We start from the raw sequence: 17,763 nt of genomic DNA, 5'->3' as shown, positions 1-17,763 counted from the left end.
AGCGGAAAGCCTCGCTTTCGTAAGGCTCTCTGCCTCCCTGAACATTTTTAAGGGTTCACCACTAAAAATAAAGCTTAAAATCACATTTCTTTCAAATGAAATAACATCTGAAGTAGGAAACGACCCTTTTTCCTGGGTGTTCCTGGATGGATCGCTTCTAAAGCAAACAATTCTTGAAACTCTGGTTCATTATTTTTACTGTTCGCCAAAGCCCGCTTTCACGTCCGACCCAGGATTGGGGGGGGGGGTTAGCATGAAAACGAACCCGGAAGTTATCCTTATCCGTGGTCACTCTACTATTTTTCTGAGTCTATGCAATAAAGCAGCCAGTTCCTCCTCCCTGCCGCAGCCCTTCCCCTTGCGTGATGTGATGACGTAGAAGCCCGGTGACCGAAGGGCTCGGTCATGTGACGAGGGCAAGAAGCTGTACGCGGAAGTGCGTTCCCTTGTTGGATGGGGGCAGAGGGGATGGCGGCTGTAACGGTGGGCCCTGGGGTACCTCCCGCAGCCGCTGGGCCAGGAATGGGGCCGGGACCGGCGGAGGGGGCCGACGCTCTCTTCGTGGCCTTGAGCGCCGGCTTCACGACCTTGAGCCACCCTCTGCTCTATGTTAAGCTGCTGGTGCAGGTGCGGTCGCATCCGAAAGCCGGTTCCGGGTGGGCAGTCTCTGTGGGCCTCTGACGGAGCAGGCAGCCCCAAGAATTTGGGGGTTGCGAAGCAGGGCCCGAAAATTAATTAGAGTTATTGGTATTTGCTGTTTATCTTGGGATGTGCCTCCCGGCATCCCTGGGCAAGTAGGTGCAGCCTTCGTCTTAATTATTGGGGCTGCCCCTAATTAGGACTCAGTTTCCGGGTTTTGTGGTAGGTGTGACCCCTTGCAAAGGTGGCGGAGGGTCAGTACCTCATAAATGAGGTTTATCTCCTTTTTGCAATTTACCTAGATTTTGTAAAGAACGTTGTTGTTCCATTTGCTGTATAAAATGACACAGTCACAACTAAAAATGGTGTGTCTATGAGGATGATTTGGACTGTTTACCCTTCACCATAAGGGTTCAGAGTGGGTTAGAACAATGCAAAAAGACAATACTAAAATTAGCTATGAGGCACCGGGCCTGTAAATCTTTTAATTTAATAAACGGTTGGTGTTGGTGAAACTGAGTAAGAACTGAGAACAAATGGGGAAATGTACCATCTATATAGGATGTAAACTTATGAATGAAGAACACTGGTATGGGGGAGTCTTCCAAGAATCAGATGTTGCCTGATTGGTATCTCTTTTAAAGGTTGGGCATGAACCTCTTCCTCCAACTGTCGGGAGAAACTTGTTGGGAAGAAAAGTACTTTACCTACCTGGCTTTTTTACATATGGTGAGCATACTTTAATAAAAATCCAAGGAAAGTTTGTCAGTACAGTGGTACCTCGGGTTACGAACACTTTGGGTTACAGACTCTGCTAACCCAGAAGTAGTACCTCAGGTTAAGAACTTTGCCCCAGGATGAGAACAGAAATTGTGTGCCAGCGGCACAGCAGCAGCAGCAGGAGGCCCCATTAGCTAAAGTGGTGCTTCATGTTAAGAACAGTTTCAGATTAAGAATGGACCTCCAAAACGAATTAAGTTCCTAACCCGAGGTACCACTGTAGTTGAATAAGGATAATACTGTTGATAAGTCAACAGTAGTATAGTGCTGTGATAAATCAGTTCTTTTTTTAAAAAAATGCCTTTTCTGTGAACAAAATTGTTTTTTTATGAGAATATAGATACTACAGGAGGAATACTGCTTAGATCTTCTTGATTTGCAATGATCACAGACAAAGACAACAAAAAAGTTACAGCTAAAATTGTATGGTGCACTAGGTTTTCATAGTTGAAACTGGGAGTACTCTCCAGTAGACCTTATCTTCTGAGTAGGCATGTGCTGAATTGCATTATTGCCTTTTAAATCTTGTAGGCAGTGGCCCAATTGCATGTAATGCTAAGTCATACTGTATCTAAGCATGAATGCATGAATATGAAGCTACTTGCAGTAAAAAAATAGCTGCTGCTGCTCTACACGTGAAACCATGGTTTGGCACTACTACAGCTGAACCCAGGCACATAGCTAGCCTCACTCCAGACAAACCATGAGCCTGGGTTCAGATATAATGCTAAGCCAAACCATGTCTTCATTTTGAGTAGCACAGTAGCAGGACTGGGGGAGGAACAAAGTGGCTGTAATTTTTACAGTGAGTACCCACACGCTTAGCCATGGTTTGGCTTAGTATTGCATGCAAACCAGGCCAACACTCTTTATCTCATTTATATTGCTAGTCATTTTGTAACAGGAAAAAAGTATTGTCTGTGCCATAGATTGTATGGAATCATTGTTGGTCCTTATTGACTTAGAAAGGGTTGCATGTGCTGCAAAAAGTGCAGTTTGGTGTGAGTAATATCTACTTATATGAATAATGCTAATAATAATAATATAATACCAACAACAACAATGTTTCTTATACCCCACCCATCTGACTCGGTTGCGCCAGCCACTCTATGTCACTTCCAACAAAATTACAGGAAAAACAACAGCAACATACCTAGTGTTAGGCCAGAAAACCCTTTGTAATTGATTGTACCTTTTTTGATTTTGGGACATCCTTTTTGTAAATTACTTTGAAGGGTTTGTTTGTTTTGCAATCAAGCAGTGTATACATTTTATAAAACAATCAAATTATAAAATAAATCATTTCGTTATAAAAGATATTAGCTGTGGAAGTGTTACTATGAGTAGTGGTATGATTGTTGAGGATTTAGTTTGCTACTTTCAGCCATACCACTTATGTGCTTCCCTTAGAGAAATGTTTGGCACCTATTAAAAAATATTCATTAGCAAACTGTTTTGAATAAACAGAATTTTAAAAGACAGACACATTTATAGCATATAGAGAGGCAAAATGTGTATACATCACTGCATGTATCTATAATACTCCTTGCTTTCTATTTATATAATGGTATAGAGCAACCATACTGTGACTTAGAATCTGGGGTGTTTTTTTGCTAATGAAGCTTTTTAAATGCATTTCTTTGTGATTGTTTTATTGTGTGAAGCATGACAGTCAACTGAAGAGCTAGTTAAAACAGCTGTTTAATGAAGATCACTTTGTAGATTTGCTTTTACAGAAACATTTTCTCTCTTTTGAAAAAAAAAATACAGCTAGGAAAAAATACTGCTTTACAGCAACCTGAGGGTTGGAAAAGTGGAATTAGTCTTATATTTCCACTGTAGCAAACAACCACGGCATTATACTATACTAGGAGCACATTTGAGTTTTTCCTCTCTGTCTTACCATCTGATGCTTGTAATAATTTAGGCTCTGTGCAATTCCTTTCAAAACGTTTTGCAGATTATAACCTGAACCCTTTGGGGTGGAAGGAGGCAACACAGCTAAGCAGGAGTTAAAGGAATCTTCACACTCTGACCTAGCCCAGTAAAATCCAGTGTAACTCTTTAAGGTAGGCAGACCACAGCTGAAAGATTTAGCTGGCAATGTCAGGGTTCTCCTCGTTTTACAATGGGATCTTCAGTATCAGTGGATAGTCTAATGCCCTGAGACGTGTTATTCCAAATAGATGTTTAGTCAGCTGCAAGTTGGAGCTTCTGAAGACTGACAACGACGATGATGTGACACCACAATCGTTTATTTCCTAGCCAGACACATTGTGGAAGTGGATGGGAAAAGGGGCCTTTTCCGTGGCCTTGCTCCTCGCATTCTCTCTAGCACTTTATCCACCGTAAGCAGAGGGCGAGTAAAGAAGGTAAGGTTCAAGTTTGCTCTCTGCACTCAGTGTACTGAAGGCTAGTTGTGAATGTCTTTTTTTAAAAAAAGAAAGTCAGGTCAGCATTTCATTATAACTCAGGTGTCAGCTGACACCACTGTGGAGTGAGAAGGAATGAGCTTCAAGAGCAACCGCCACTGCCACTTCTCTGGTTGTGGCAAACAGCCCCTTTCCTTCAACCAGAGGCAGTAAATCCTTTGCAAGATCCTGAGTTGCTGAGCTGAAAGAGCAGCAGCAGCAGCTGCTGGCCTTATGCTGAACGGAGGCCCTCTGAGCATGTCTTTTAACTTTCCCCCTTTTTCATTATGTGAATGATTTCCTGAATCCTCAGCATTTATTTTTTTTATTACGGTCCTACACTGATGGCCCTCTTGGACCATATTTTAAATTAATTGATTATTAAGTCACAGTCGGGCTGCTTTAGGAATGTCTTGAGTGCCTTCAGCCTCCCTAAAATAATGATGTGCTGATCCTCTCTTAGTGACCTTTTATTTCCTGTGAAAGCCTGTTAGTCTGACACTTCTTGGCCTGCTCAGTCTTTGACAGTGGGGCTGTTGATTTCACTTTTCTAATCGTCAGTGACAGCTCCTCATTAAGGATGGGAGGAGTGCTGCTCTGTCTCCTGCCAAGATGAGTTGGCTGCCTTCCACTCCGTCCCCTCCTGCTGTGCACAGGAAAGCTCAACACTGCCTGATTCAGCTCTATGGTTTGGGAGCCTGCGCCGGCTGCCACTCCCTCCCGTCTGTGCATTGCTTGGAAGCGGGAAGAGAGGCTCATTCATGCTCCTTCAGTGCTTTCGAGTCTGGGCCTCCTCATGCTGATTCTCTTCCTGCTAATGATGCTTTAGACACAGGGTGATGAGCAGGAGGCAAGTGCATGCTTCCAAGCTGGGCATTTTCAAAGTGGAGAGCAACTTCCTTCTCCATTTCTGTGAGGCAGAAAAAGTTGTGTGTGCGCGCACACACTCACACACACACACACACACACACACGCCCCCCCCCCCCCCGACATGGCTCCCTTGCAGCAAGAGCATAGGGAGAAGGGAAGGAAGTTGGGGAAGGGCCATAGCTTGATGATAGAGCATGTGGTTCGCATGCAAAAGGTCAGAGGTTCAACTCTGGGCATTTTCAGGTAGGACTGGACAGCTGTGGCCAATCCATGTAGACACTTAGCTAGGTTGGCTAATGGAGTGACATGGTTCCTACTTCCTTAAGGAGGAAGCAAAGATGGGGGTGTAGCTCACTGGGAAAGTCACTATCTTTCAGCCTAATCGGTGTAACATGGTGATCCCCCCTCATGTATGGTCCTCTGAGCTCCTCTCCCATTTCCCCCCAACACCCCTAAGAGCAGATGCATCAAGTGCCATTGCTCATCATAGCCAAGTCTCTGAAGGGAGGTGAGCTTAATGTCTGTCCAGGATTTAACTTCCTTCCGCAGGGCCGGTAAGACAGAGCTATTCCGCCTGGCTTTCAATTTGAACTTAGCCTGATCTTTTATTCCCCTTCCTTCCCTCCCTCTCCCCTGTTTATGAAGATTACCCACTCTGGGATCCCACAGCTAATTCTCCCCTGGTCTCCTCGCTGGCCCAAATAGGACTAATTTATCCAACTAGCCCTGGTGATCATCTAATGTTTATTGGATGGATTTCCCCCCAAATTGATTTTTGAATTCTGAATTTATTGTTATTCACGTTTTATACTGTATTTTATGCTGTTTTTTGTTGCATCAATTAAGTGTTTTAAATTTGTTAGCTGCCCTGAGCCCGGTTTTCTGAACCAGGAAGGGCGGGGTATTATTATTATTATTATTATTATTATTATTATTATTATTATGTCTTTTAGGCATTTCCTTTGGAGGATATAGAACATGTTTCTAACAAGGATGATGTGAAAACGTCCCTCCTGAAAGTGGCAAAAGAGGTGGGATCCATTATCGAGCAATCTTTCTTTACTTAATCTTTCACCTAGTGTTTGGAAAAAAGCAACACTGTTTTGCAACTTTGCATTCTAATAAATCTAGGAAAGTTAGCATGGTTCATTTCTCCCCAACTTCCTGTAAGGCTAAACCTAGCTTGGAAAACTGCCTGGGGCTAAAGCTGTGAGAAGATTGGAAAGGTTGAAAATGCAAACGTGGGGTCAGCCTGATTTCTTAAGATTCTGGCTCTTCTGCCACCCAAGAAATTAAAAATTAAAATGAATGGATTTAATCTCACTAAATAATTGCAGAACAATTTCTGTGAGCACAATGGAATTTCACTACCACCACCCCACCACCCCAAATCTTCAGAGGGTAGAGAGAACCTGCAGAGGACATTCGGCAGATGAGTGGGGAGAGGGAAGTGAAGCTTTATTGCCATTGTAGAATTTTTTTCTGCACTTGCACAACTGAGTATTGCACAATACACTCATGGAAGGGACTTCCCTTCCTCCCCTTGTGCAACCTGAAATCTGCTCCAGAGGGTCCCCCAATGCTCTGGAAGAGCTTTTGAGATGGAGTGGTTGCGGAGAAGGGAGAAGTTCTGTTGTTCAAGTAGGAGCCTGCTGTACAAGTTTTGTGGCAGCATTAGATACCATCAAATGATTTTTGAAAAACGGCATAATGAGAATATAAAAGACCTGAAAGTGGTCTTCCAACACTTATAATGTTGTGAGGCTTGAAAAGTTTTGAAGAAAGCAGAAATTTGCCTTCAGACATGGGTATACCTCTGAGGTCAAATTGTTTGTGTTACCGAAGCTTCACAATCTCTCTGAATTATCTCGTATACAGTTACATCAGAATAAAGATATGCGGGAGGCAGGTCGTGGCATGAGGTAATGAGACTCTAGGAATTGCTGCCTTCCGTGTAGTTCCCTCCCCCCCCCCCAGGTTTGTTTTTCAAAACACAAAACTGAAACACTTAAAAGCAATCGGTTTCCCAACATAGTCCTAATGACAGTGTGATCAGTTGCAGCCGTGCCATTTCTCAGAAGGTGGTTCATACTGCACTCTGCTTGACCTTCTTTCTCAGACCTCCCATGAGATGATGATGCAGTGCGTATCCCGGGTTATCTCTCATCCGCTGCATGGTGAGTTGTGTGGGCTGCTGTCTTTCAGTCTCTTTTTAACCTTGAGGGATGTTGGGTTTTTGTTTTGTTTTTTACAGTCGAGTGGTATAAAATTTTTGATAAAAAGAAAGACTAGCTTTTAGTTGGTCTCTTGAAGCAGTTGTTTTAAAACAAAATTGGGGAAGATATTCCTAGCCATGACAGGAGCCTGATCTTGAATCAGACTCATTTTGAGATGTTCTTACTAAAGAAAACATTTCTCCCCCCCCCCTTTCAGGTGTTAAAACCTATAGAGAAGGAAGTTTGCTGTCACTAATGATTGCTGAAGTAAATTTGACTCTGCATAGAAATACAAGAGACCGGGACTTGTTCCATTTCATGACATTTTGGTCCCACAGCTTACATAATAATAGGTGCATGTGCTGAAGTGTAAGAGGGATATTCACTCTACAACTGAAGAAAATATTTCATACATCTAACAGGGTGGATTCTGATGCAGGGCTGAATCACCTGTGGCCCTCCAGACATTGATGAACTACGGTTCCAATCAGTCACAGCCAGCAAGGGCCAGTGATCAGGGATGCTGGGTTGTTGTGTGGCAGCATCAGGTGGGCCACAGGTTCCCCATAATCAGTGAAATCTTACGCAACTTGCTAATGTTTAAGGAGCCACAAGGCACTCCTGGGGTTTTTGCTTTTAGGGATGTATGCATTTATATCTCTGTTAAGCATCATGAACTAAGAACTATGACTGATAGAATGCTGCATTTTGGGGGGTGGATTTCGTGCCTCATATACTGCTTGATAGATCCTGATGAAGTGATGAAATGGTTTGCAACTGCAGTTGCTTAAATGCCTCTGTTTCCCTGCAGTAATTTCAATGCGCTGTATGGTCCAGTTCGTAGGACGGGAAGTGAAGTACAGGTGAGATTGTTCTGCCCTTTGAGAGTTGAACCTGAGAATAATAGTCTTGGATAAACTATTTGTTCAATGTGAACCAAGCAGCACCAGCATGAACAGCTCACCGTTCTTCCTCTTACTCCACTGTGTCTTTGACGCTACGTATCCATTGTCCCACTAGAATTTTATGTGTTTCAGCATCTTCTGTTTCAGACAAAAAGGAGGTGAAACACCAATACAATTTCATAATGGTCTCCTTGTGCAGAAATTTAAGTTAGTGCAACTATGCAGTCGCAATTTTAAGTATTTATTTGCTTTCTATAAAAACATGCATGTGATGCTTTGGGGGACATACTCCACCTAAGAAAGCTCACAATATTGTAAAAACGCAATAAATACAGCACTCTAAACCAATCACAACTAGCAAAGGCTGCAGCCTTAATAGTTATTAAAAAGACCATTTAAAACAGTTACAGAGACTAATAAAACAGCTAAAGAGCGCTATAGTATGTACCAATTCTGGAAATAAATTAAAAATTGCAAAAGGCAGCTTGTAAATGATGGCTTTTAAGGCTTCATGTAAAAATCTGCAGTGCAGAGGCCATGCACACTTCTTAGGAGAGAGAGTTCCACCTGAATAGAGATAGCTTGGTTGCCAGCTACCCATCTCCCAGTAACCTCATGCTTAGCTTACTGCAATGCAGCATATACACAGCAGCTTTCAAAAATAATCCAAAAACTGCAGTTGGTCCGAAGTAGGACTACAAGATTCCTTGATTCTTTCTTCAGCGACTCTACTGAAGAAGATGTCTACACTAAGCAAAGTGAAGTGGGGGGCTACTAAGGAGAGAGGGCCTTCTGTGTGGTGGCACCCCAGCCCATCTGAGAGAGACTGGCTTGGTGCCTCCTTAGGGTTCTTTTGTCCCCAGGTCAGGATTTTTTTTAAAAAAAATCACAGGCCTATTAGGTATCTGTGACTAGGAGTATTCTGAATTGCACTTATGTGCTATTAATATGCTTTGATTCATCCCTGCTGGACATTTTTATGCTGCAAACTGTTATTTTATTATGGTGATGGGAAGCTTTTTTGAGAGAGAGAGAGAGAGAGAGAGAGACCGGGGGCGGAGGGGAGAGATGCATTCTGAAGAGAGGGTATTTGGTTGGAGGCTGTGTGAGTGGGACTGAAGGTGGCTGTGGGCAGAACCAGAGCTTTCCCTCCCCACAACCCCCTTTCTCGCTCCCTTTTCTTCCCTGGCAATGGAGAGATTACTCCTGGCCAGAGGTCTGAACTGCTGCTTGCTGAGGGCTTTGAAATTAGGCCAAGGGCTGCTGGTTGTCCACCCCTGTGCTAGAATCATAATGCTAATTTAGCAGTTGGTTTGTTCCAAGGAGAGGAAGACAATTCTTCTTTCCCCTGCTTGAAGCATACAAGTAGCAGCTGCATAAATGTGCTGCTGACTGCAGAGGCGTGTGAGAGTTGCTTCCCCGAGTCTTAACCATTTCCTTTCTCAACAGGGGCGTGCTCAGCTCCATTGGGACAATTTGGAAGGAAGAAGGGCTCCTGGGATTCTTTGTGTACGTGAGTCTGTCTGAATTCCTAGCAAACCTTACTCAATCTGAAACTTTTGTTCTTGGTCAGTTGCCACACCCTGGGCCAGCTCTTATTCCAAACAGTCATCTGCCAGCAGAACGGGAAGTTGCTGTTCCCATTCCTTAGGATTCAGTTCTGCACTCAACATTTTTCTATCAGACAGTACATAGGATGCTGCTCCAAATAGGATACTCCTTTGGAATTGTAAAGCTCTGCAGGTACATAGCAGAGATAAATTGTGGCCCATTGTGACCAGGCAGTAGTGTCTCTTGCATGTCACCTAAAACCAACAAAAGCAAATGACTTGGGGCTTCATAGGCAGCACCTCAGCCTTGGAGCTCCTCCCTGCATTATGTCAGAGCCTAAGGCACTTTTTGGAAGGAGTCCCAGACTTGCTACTTAAGCAACAATAATTACTAGGAATGGCTCGGTCAAAACAGCAATAAGGAGATCAACAAATCTTATTCTATCTGTGATTACTTTTTAATCAGCACTGAGGTTCTAAAATGCATCTGTGCTGTAGAATGCCATGTAGAATGAGTTAGTGATTTCCTTTTGAATTAACAGAACTGGAGGATTGGAATCTCTGTATCAGGGTAGGGGTTAACCGCATTTTCTGGTCACTCTTGATGAGGTTTTTGTCTAAATTGCATCTTTATTTTTTTTAAAGGCAATGGTTCTGTTTTAAATAGCCACAAAAGTCTTGTAGTTTAACTCAAGTCTTTGTTATCCAATTTTCCTTCTTGGTTTTTCAGCGGTTTAGTTCCTCATATCCTAGGTGATGTCATCTTTCTATGGTGTTGCAACCTTCTGGCTCACTTGATCAACACCTACGCAGTGGATGACAATGTGAGTGGTGGGGTTTCTCATCCTGTTGAGTTGCTTGTTGGTTTAGTGCAACAGTGGATCTCTGGGTAATTTGCCCTGAATCAGCGCGTGCACGCACGCACACACACACACACACACACACACATCTGACTTGTGAAAAAGAATGCTTGAGAGAAAACCAGGAGTGGATTTTTGTATGGAAGGACTTCTAAACTTGGTTTTGATACTATCCTTGAATTTCTGGACTTCTTAGTGTATGTCCACCTGACTGAGCTACTATTTTGCACCTGGCACTCATGCTTTAGGGACTACTAGTTAATAATGATTCCACAGAAACATATGGGTCGGAAGAACTTAGCAGACTTGCTTATAACTGAAATAAAACATGCTATGTTTTTATAGCAAAAGTGTGAAGAGAGAGAGAGAAGCAGGAAATTTTCAATGACTTATTCGGATCTAGGTTGAAGCCTTGATTTGCAGAATGTTCTAAACTGAAGGGGGAGGGGTGTCATCTGTTAGGCTTCCCTCTGCTTTGTTTTCACAGCTCAAATTGAGCATGGTTTTAAGTAGCTGACAAATCTCAGCAGAGAACATGAACCTCCCCCCACCCAGCAATACTGTTCTCCTAGTCTGTAAACTTTACAAGCTCGAGCCGTCACCATATAGCAGCCAGGAAGTGCCTTTGCCACATTCTAGCCAACTTTTTCTGTTCAGTGCATATGGCTTCTCTTAAGCATCATTGATTCCCCATATTCAGTTTTTGCCTAGTTTGCAGCATGCTAATTTGGGCTAAGAAAATATCAAAACTCACAGACCTGTTTGCTGGGAGCTGCTTGTTAATACGCCTCATGAAGTCTTTTCCCCTTTGGGGACATGGGATCAAATATTAAGACAGGTGGGGTGTAACTATGGAAAAGTTATTTCCATAGAAGAGCAAGCTGAATTACCTGTACTTATGTAACAACTCAGCAGTCTTTGTGGAGTTGTGTTTACAATGTCTTCAATTCAGTGCAGGTATGTGGAACCTTTGGCCCTTGACCTGTTGCTGAACTACAATTTCCATCAGCCCCAGCAAGCATGGTCAGTGAGCAGGGTCAGTGGGACTTGTAGTTCAGTGACATCTGGAGGACCAAGCATTCCCCACACCTGGTTTAGTAGGTGCCTCTTGTCAGTTTAAAGCTGTTGCTACCTGCGTTAGCTCAGATCTGGTTTAGGTTATATCTAGAACTATGCCAGTCTCTTTGCATATTCCATGCAGCCTTGTTGATAACCGGTGATCTGCTTGTATTTGCTCAATGTGTGTGATGGTTTGAGCCTGAAGAAACCTCTGATCTCTCTTTGTTTCAGTTCAGCCAAGCCTCTGTGATACGAAGCTACACCAAGTTTGTGATGGGGGTATGTAAGCGATTGTGCCTGTTGGGGGAATTGGTCGACATATGACTTGTTCTCCTTCTCTCTTCCACTGTTCTAGGGAAATCAGTACTTTGTATAAGTACTGAGTCCCAGCAACTGGGAACTTCAGATCTCAGGGTTTGAACAGTTGATTTATGATCCTGACTTAAAGCCATAACTGGCAGCCTTTTTGGCAAGTGTGCCTCAAATGTGGTCCAAAGTATGAAACAGTGCCGCTACAGGCATTATTGCACACTGTAGTAGCTGTAACCCATCCCAGGCCTCTGCTCCTGGCCTCTTCTCATCAGCATAGCTTTGCAGAGGGAGGCAGGCAGGCTGTGTAGACTTGGCTCACTCCCAAATACAGTCATACCTCATGTTGTGTTCTGCTCATGTTATGGACTTTCAACTTACAAATCCAGCAAACCTGGAAGTGTTTACCTCCGGGTTCGCTGCCCATGCATGCGCAGAAGCAATCAGCACGCTTCGTGCAAGCACAGAAACGCTCAATCGTGCCATGCACATGTGCAGAAGAGGCGCTCTAGTTACAGACTTTTCAGGGTGCAAACAGCACCCCGAAATAGATTAAGTCCACAACTAGAGGCACCACTGTACTGGCTCCCACAGTCACTGCCTCTTGCTCCACCAGCGATGGTGCTTATGCCACAGGTTGGCCACTTTAAAAAATCTGGTCTGCTTGAGGCGAGGTGAGTTAGATGAAAGGCCCAAGTCTCCTACCTGTAAGTCCTATGAAACTGCAACTGGCGAGTGGCCAAAAAATTGCTGGTCAACCCCGATTCTCCTTGGGCTCGAGAAACTGCCCAATGCCAAACCAGACTTGAATAAACCCACAATTAATAAAGTGCAAGATGTGGGTGGGGAAACCAGCTGTCATCATAACTTATCCTTAATGCATATGGATCTTTTTCCACGTGTAATTTTTAACAGGCATGTGCAGCTCTGTTGTTAAGCATCTTTCAGCTGCAGTTCTTCCTGCCAGTTGATGTATATCTGGGCCTGTTATGCTGCTTTTCTACATAACTGACAGTTAAGCTGCCTCGGGTGAAAAAGTTTCTCTCTCTGCACACTCAAAATATGCTGGTCCTGTCTTGTTGCATGAGGCTTCTTGCTCATTGTTTTTTGGGGGGAGAGGTGGGGGACAGTGTCTCGCTCTGCCGTATGGAAGGGAATGCCTTAGATATGCCTTTGTTTCAGATTGCTGTGAGCATGCTGACGTACCCCTTTCTTCTTGTGGGAGATCTCATGGCGGTGAACAATTGTGGGTATGTGATTTCACTCTCCCCACCCCCACCCCCAACCAGCGTCATTAATGAAATTTAATAAGTTGGCAGAACTACTTATTCTAGTCATATTTTCCTATACTGAACAGCTTAGCCTGGACATATGCACACACAGCATGAAAAACCGCGCCCTCGCATCCCTGCACACACCTAAAAAAGTGATTTGGGACAGACAGACTTCAGGCTGGTGTGTTTGGAGATGATGCACACTGAAGGAACCAGGAGGAAGAGAAGACCTTGGCTGTGTGTATATGTGGAAATAGCCCACAGTTATTTTTGCTAGCCAGCCAGCATTTTTAGGTCAATAAACTTGAAGTGAACAGCCTCTGTGTCTCTCTCAGGTTTGTGAATGTTCATGGTCATTGAAGGAGATGGAGTTAAGTCGGTGGCTTTTTGTAAAGTTTCTGCAGCTTGTAGAACAATGAGAGGGTTTGGTTTTCTGTTGTGTATTGCCCCCTTTCTAGAGCAGGGACTGTATATATTTGTGTCTGTCATAACTGAATAAATGAGAGCATCTGAAGGCAGTAATGATGTTGATTCCTGTTTACACCTTGATTGCTTGCTTCTCTCGCCCTCAGTTTGTTCTCTTCCCTGACTGCTCTCTTTGCTGTATAGGTTACTTGCTGGCCTCCCTCCACGCACCCCTGTGTTTTCCTCTTGGATTCAGTGCTGGAGACACTTTAGTGCTCAGGTGAGCAGCCGTGTTTACTCTGAGATGAGTTTAGCCAGAGAAAGTAAAGCTTTGGTTCCTGAGCAGTTCCTCAGTACAGATGGATGGCAGAAGCATGCATCCTTTCTTGTCCTGAACAGAAGTGGATGATTCTTAACTTTTTGCAAATCTGCCTTTGCAAATTTAGTCACCCCCAACTCCCCTGCCATTTTTACTCTTTAGTGTTTTCATAATCTTTAAAATCTTGTTCAGACTAACATCAGTAAGGATAATCTTCCCAGTAAAGTCTATTCCTGTGAGATTTGGTGTTTGTCTTTTTACACCACTGTAATATTATGCAGGGTTTCCCTAGATGTATATAAAATACAGTGGTACCTTGGTTCTCAAACTTAATCTGTCCCGGGAGTTCGTTCGACCCCCGGAACCGTTAAAAAACCAAGGTGTGGCTTCCGATTGGCTGCAGGAGCTTCCTGCACTCAGTCGGAAACTGCATCAGATGTTCAGCTTTTGGAAAACATTCACAAACTGGAACACTTTGTGGAGTTCGGGAGCCGATTTGTTTGACGACTAAGCCGTTCAGGAACCAAGGTACCACTGTAAGAGGAAGAGGGAAAAATGAATGCATATGGGGGATTACTATTTGTATTTTTTTCCTGTTTTACTGTTGCTGCATCCAGCACCCTTATTTACTATACATTTTTTAAAAAATGACAGCTCTTATAAATGTTGGTTTCCAACACTTCTCCTGTCTTCTTCTCCCTAGGGGCAGCTCTTCAGAGGCTCCAGCCTACTTTTTCGTAGAGCATCTGCACCAGCATATCTTATTGATTAATCTCATCTGGGAGAAAGAGGTCAACCTAGACTCTTGTAGAAGAAACCTTCAATGCTTGCTTTGACATTTCCTTTTTAATTTTGAAGACAAAGGTGAAAGAGCAAGAGCATCTTCTCCCCAGCAAATTGGACTGGCTTCCTAACTGCACCATGTTGACTTAAGTTGCCAGCTGATCTTGCCAGTCAGGGTGGGGCAGGAACACTTTTCAGTGCCAGCCAAGCCTAAAGTCCAAAGGGACAGCCTTACTGGAGAACGGTTATAGCTTCTGAAGGCTTGGCATGCACATGGCTCTCTGGAGTCAGGGACACAATGAGAAGTTTGTTTACATCATTCTTTGCACTGCCTAAACCAGCCGAGACTTCAGTTGGTTGCAGTCTCTCCTCGGTGCCATCGTTAGACAAGTAAAATAGAATAGCCATTATTGCATTCGTCTGTGAACCAGCAAAACATTAGACAAATTGGAGAAGCTAAACTTAGCTCTGTCAGCTTTGGCCTCTGCCTCATTGGCTAGCCTACATGTTAAAATCCCAACTGGTTTTAGAATATTTTTCATACTTAGGATTCAGGAGAGCCACAGAAAACGTACCATAAGTGACAGTATTATTCATTTCCTAACAATGACATGCAGAGAGCTGATTCTTGGTTTAACATAGCATCTCTCAGGTCTTCCACCACCCAGATTTTTTATGCGGTTCTTCTCTTAAGTTGGCACATAAGAGTAATCAATTTTATCTGGGTTTTGAACAACCTGAGCACGGGAAGGGGGTGTTGAACACTAAGAGGGAAGATACATTTCCTAAGGGAACATAACTACAAGCATCTTAAGACTGAGCTGAGTGTTGCTCACTAATGAGATGTTTAAGCCAGAATTGGTATAGCTAGTGCTCTTTTTCTAGAAAAAGAGGTCCTAGAACTCACCATGAATGCCTCCTTGGTTCTCTCAGAATGGCAACAGCACCCGCCTAATTGGTGCTGGAACTGAGTTCCAGCAAGTTCCAGCTGAAAAAAGCCCCGGGTATAGCATTTGGTGAAGAAACAGGTAGCACTAATAGTGTCCACAGGGTCACATGTGGATACCACATATGTACACTAGGGCTCTTCTGCCACTCATGAAGCCAGGGGACCTTCTGGGGCACACAAGGGGATGCAGCTGGGGGTGAATCATGGTCAAACTGAGATAGCATGTAAGCAAAGAAAGGAAATGTTTTCTCTGGGACAAAAACACACATGTTGTGCTGACCTGTATGTGAATAAGCTTGTCAGACTTGCTGGTCTAGACCTAAGTTCAGCAGTGCTCCCCACTGTGAGATGATGCTGGGCAAGAAAGTCTGCCATGTTAAGGACTTGTAGCTTTGTTGTATAGAACAGAACGGTTTTTGCACATTGGTTGTCATAGCTAGGGCTGCCTTCTGATCATGTGAATTTGGGCCATGATTAGTTTTTCTAATTTCTGCTTTAGAAGTTCATGTGAGTTGGCTCTGGTTGACATGAAGACTTTCATTATTAGATCAGTTCCACAGTCAAGAGGGTGTCATGCGGCTACTTCGCCACAAGCATGGCTGACAGTTCAGTCCACAGCTGACTGCTTCCCCCACTTTCGCATCTTTGCAGTAGCATGGCAAACGTTGGGAAATTATCTTCCTGGCAAAGCATCAACTTTACCAACAATTTTGAGACTTCTCTGCTAAACTCATATTCTCACCACACTTTAGTTCTGTGAATTGGTGCTGAGCTTGAGACAAAGGCCAAACCAACTCTTGTCAATTAATGTGGTTGTCCACATTGGTTGCTTTGTGGTTGCTTTGGTTCTGCAACTTTTAAACTACTTGATCTTGTATGCCACAACAGTATATAAGAAAGGTCAGTTTATTTGTGAATTGCACTAAAGTAGTGTTTCATTTCAGCAAGGATGTGGTGGTAGCACGCTGGCTCAACTTAAGTTCAACTATTAGTGTTTGTCTTCAGGAAACTAGGTGATGAGGGAGTGAAAATCCAGCATTGGGATTCTAAAGGCAACTAACTCCTTGTCCAGTAAAAGTGTTAGAGGCATTCCTTCGTTTGTGATCAGAGCTTATTTATACACACAAAAAATGGCTATATTCCCGTCCAGTGCTGCTGTACATAGGCTTTCCCCATTCCATTTGCTGTGTTGTTAGTTCTTTGTTGTATGTGCATGAGTGGTGTATGTGTTACTAAGTAATTCCAAATGCATCTGTGCTGGCTTCTGCAGTGCCTGGGGATTCTTTCTGGGTCAGAAGGAAGGGCATTAATTTTGTAATGTCATACAGTGAAAAATGATATGGATGTCTTGTGATTCCCCCCCCCCTCTAAATCCTTGGGGAGCCCAGGAAGAGCCTGGTCTTGCTTCTTGCATCCAAGGAACCGCAACAATTCCTCAGAGGAGGAATAGGGTCATTTGTTTTCCAGATAGGTGTTCCAAATCTTTTACTTTCCAAACATTGTCATTTGAACAGATACTTGTCTTGATGCTTTGGAGATCTTGTCCTGTATAGCATATTTGTACATGTATTATTAGTACATGTGGGAGGCTCTTGTATCTAAAATATCTGCTACCTTATCCCTTTGACCCAACCTGTCACTTTAATGCTTTTACCTTTACCATAAAACTGCATGCTATTGTTTTTATAACTGTTAATTGAATTCACTTTGAAATAAAACTGTGGAAAATGACATCCCTTGAGCTTCTTTAACGTTATGCATGAACCCAAGAACTGTAAATCTCAGCCGCCTAGTCTGTTTGTTTTTAAATCTAAAATGTTCACACACACAAAAACACCCATTGTGGTTATGTGCTATGTCCATCCTGCTCAAATGAGACTGTAAAGGTCAGACCCAATCAGAACAATGAAACTAGAATGAAATGTTCACTCTGCACCACACTGTTGCTGTGCAAAGGCTACAAAATGCAGTTGTACCTCAGTTCTCGAATATCTCCATTGACAAACGTTTCACAACTTAAACGCCGAAAACCCAGAAGTAAATGCTTCTGTTTTCGAAGGCACCTCGGAAGTCGAACGGCTTCTGCTGCTTGTTTTTCAATTTTCTCAATTGAATTTGCAGACAGTCCTTTGCACCTCGGTAAGTCAGTTTTCGCATACCCACCTTCCTTATTTATGCCCTACTAAGGCTATTGGCCATGTTGGCTGGACTTGATGAGAATAATAGTCCCGCAACCTCTGGAGATCACCTCTGATTTATAGGAACATGGGTATCAGGGTTGGGAAGGACTCCTTTCAGAGACCTTAAAAGAGTTGCTGCCAGCCAGAGTAGACAATATGGGACTATATGTTCCGTGGTCTGACTTGGTATAAGTCACCTTCATATCACCTGGCCTAAAGATTTTTACACATCAGTGGTTCTCCATCAACCACTT

The 17,763-nt window shown here is 43.4% G+C and overlaps 1 protein-coding gene across 3 annotated transcripts; it reads left to right on the top strand.

Annotated features, from left to right (window-relative positions):
- The first annotated feature begins 399 nt into the window (after positions 1-399).
- MTCH1 (mitochondrial carrier 1) lies at positions 400-17,060 on the top strand. Of its 3 annotated transcripts, XR_014157690.1 has the most exons (13): positions 401-627; positions 1,284-1,368; positions 3,685-3,791; positions 5,654-5,731; positions 6,820-6,877; positions 7,728-7,779; positions 9,271-9,330; positions 10,102-10,195; positions 11,522-11,569; positions 12,782-12,849; positions 13,483-13,558; positions 14,301-15,077; positions 15,152-17,060. XR_014157690.1 is itself a non-coding variant. In XM_081866650.1 (12 exons), the coding sequence occupies exons 1-12, from the start codon at positions 454-456 to the stop codon at positions 14,367-14,369; spliced, it is 969 nt and encodes a 322-aa protein (XP_081722776.1). In that variant the 5' UTR covers positions 401-453; the 3' UTR covers positions 14,370-17,060. The 3 variants fall into 3 exon arrangements, 2 of the variants coding, with proteins under 2 accessions (XP_081722777.1, XP_081722776.1); XM_081866650.1 differs by having other exon boundaries at positions 14,301-17,060; XM_081866651.1 differs by lacking the exons at positions 13,483-13,558; positions 14,301-15,077; positions 15,152-17,060 and adding an exon at positions 12,957-13,189 and having other exon boundaries at positions 400-627.
- The last annotated feature ends 703 nt before the right edge of the window (positions 17,061-17,763 follow it).

Source organism: Podarcis erhardii (genome assembly GCF_964252035.2).
Source record: "Podarcis erhardii genome assembly, chromosome: 6".
NCBI lineage: Eukaryota > Metazoa > Chordata > Lepidosauria > Squamata > Lacertidae > Podarcis > Podarcis erhardii.
Note: the sequence above shows the minus strand (reverse complement) of the source record. Positions and strands in the feature narration are given on the sequence as shown.

Excerpts from the sequence above, each read along its gene's own strand:
- MTCH1 (XM_081866650.1), top strand. The coding sequence starts at position 454 with ATGGGGGCAGAGGGGATGGCGGCTGTAACGGTGGGCCCTGGGGTACCT. Across the intron at positions 628-1,283 it reads ATGTTAAGCTGCTGGTGCAG|GTTGGGCATGAACCTCTTCC; the intron begins GTGCGGTCGCAT and ends TCTCTTTTAAAG. Across the intron at positions 7,780-9,270 it reads GGACGGGAAGTGAAGTACAG|GGGCGTGCTCAGCTCCATTG; the intron begins GTGAGATTGTTC and ends CTTTCTCAACAG.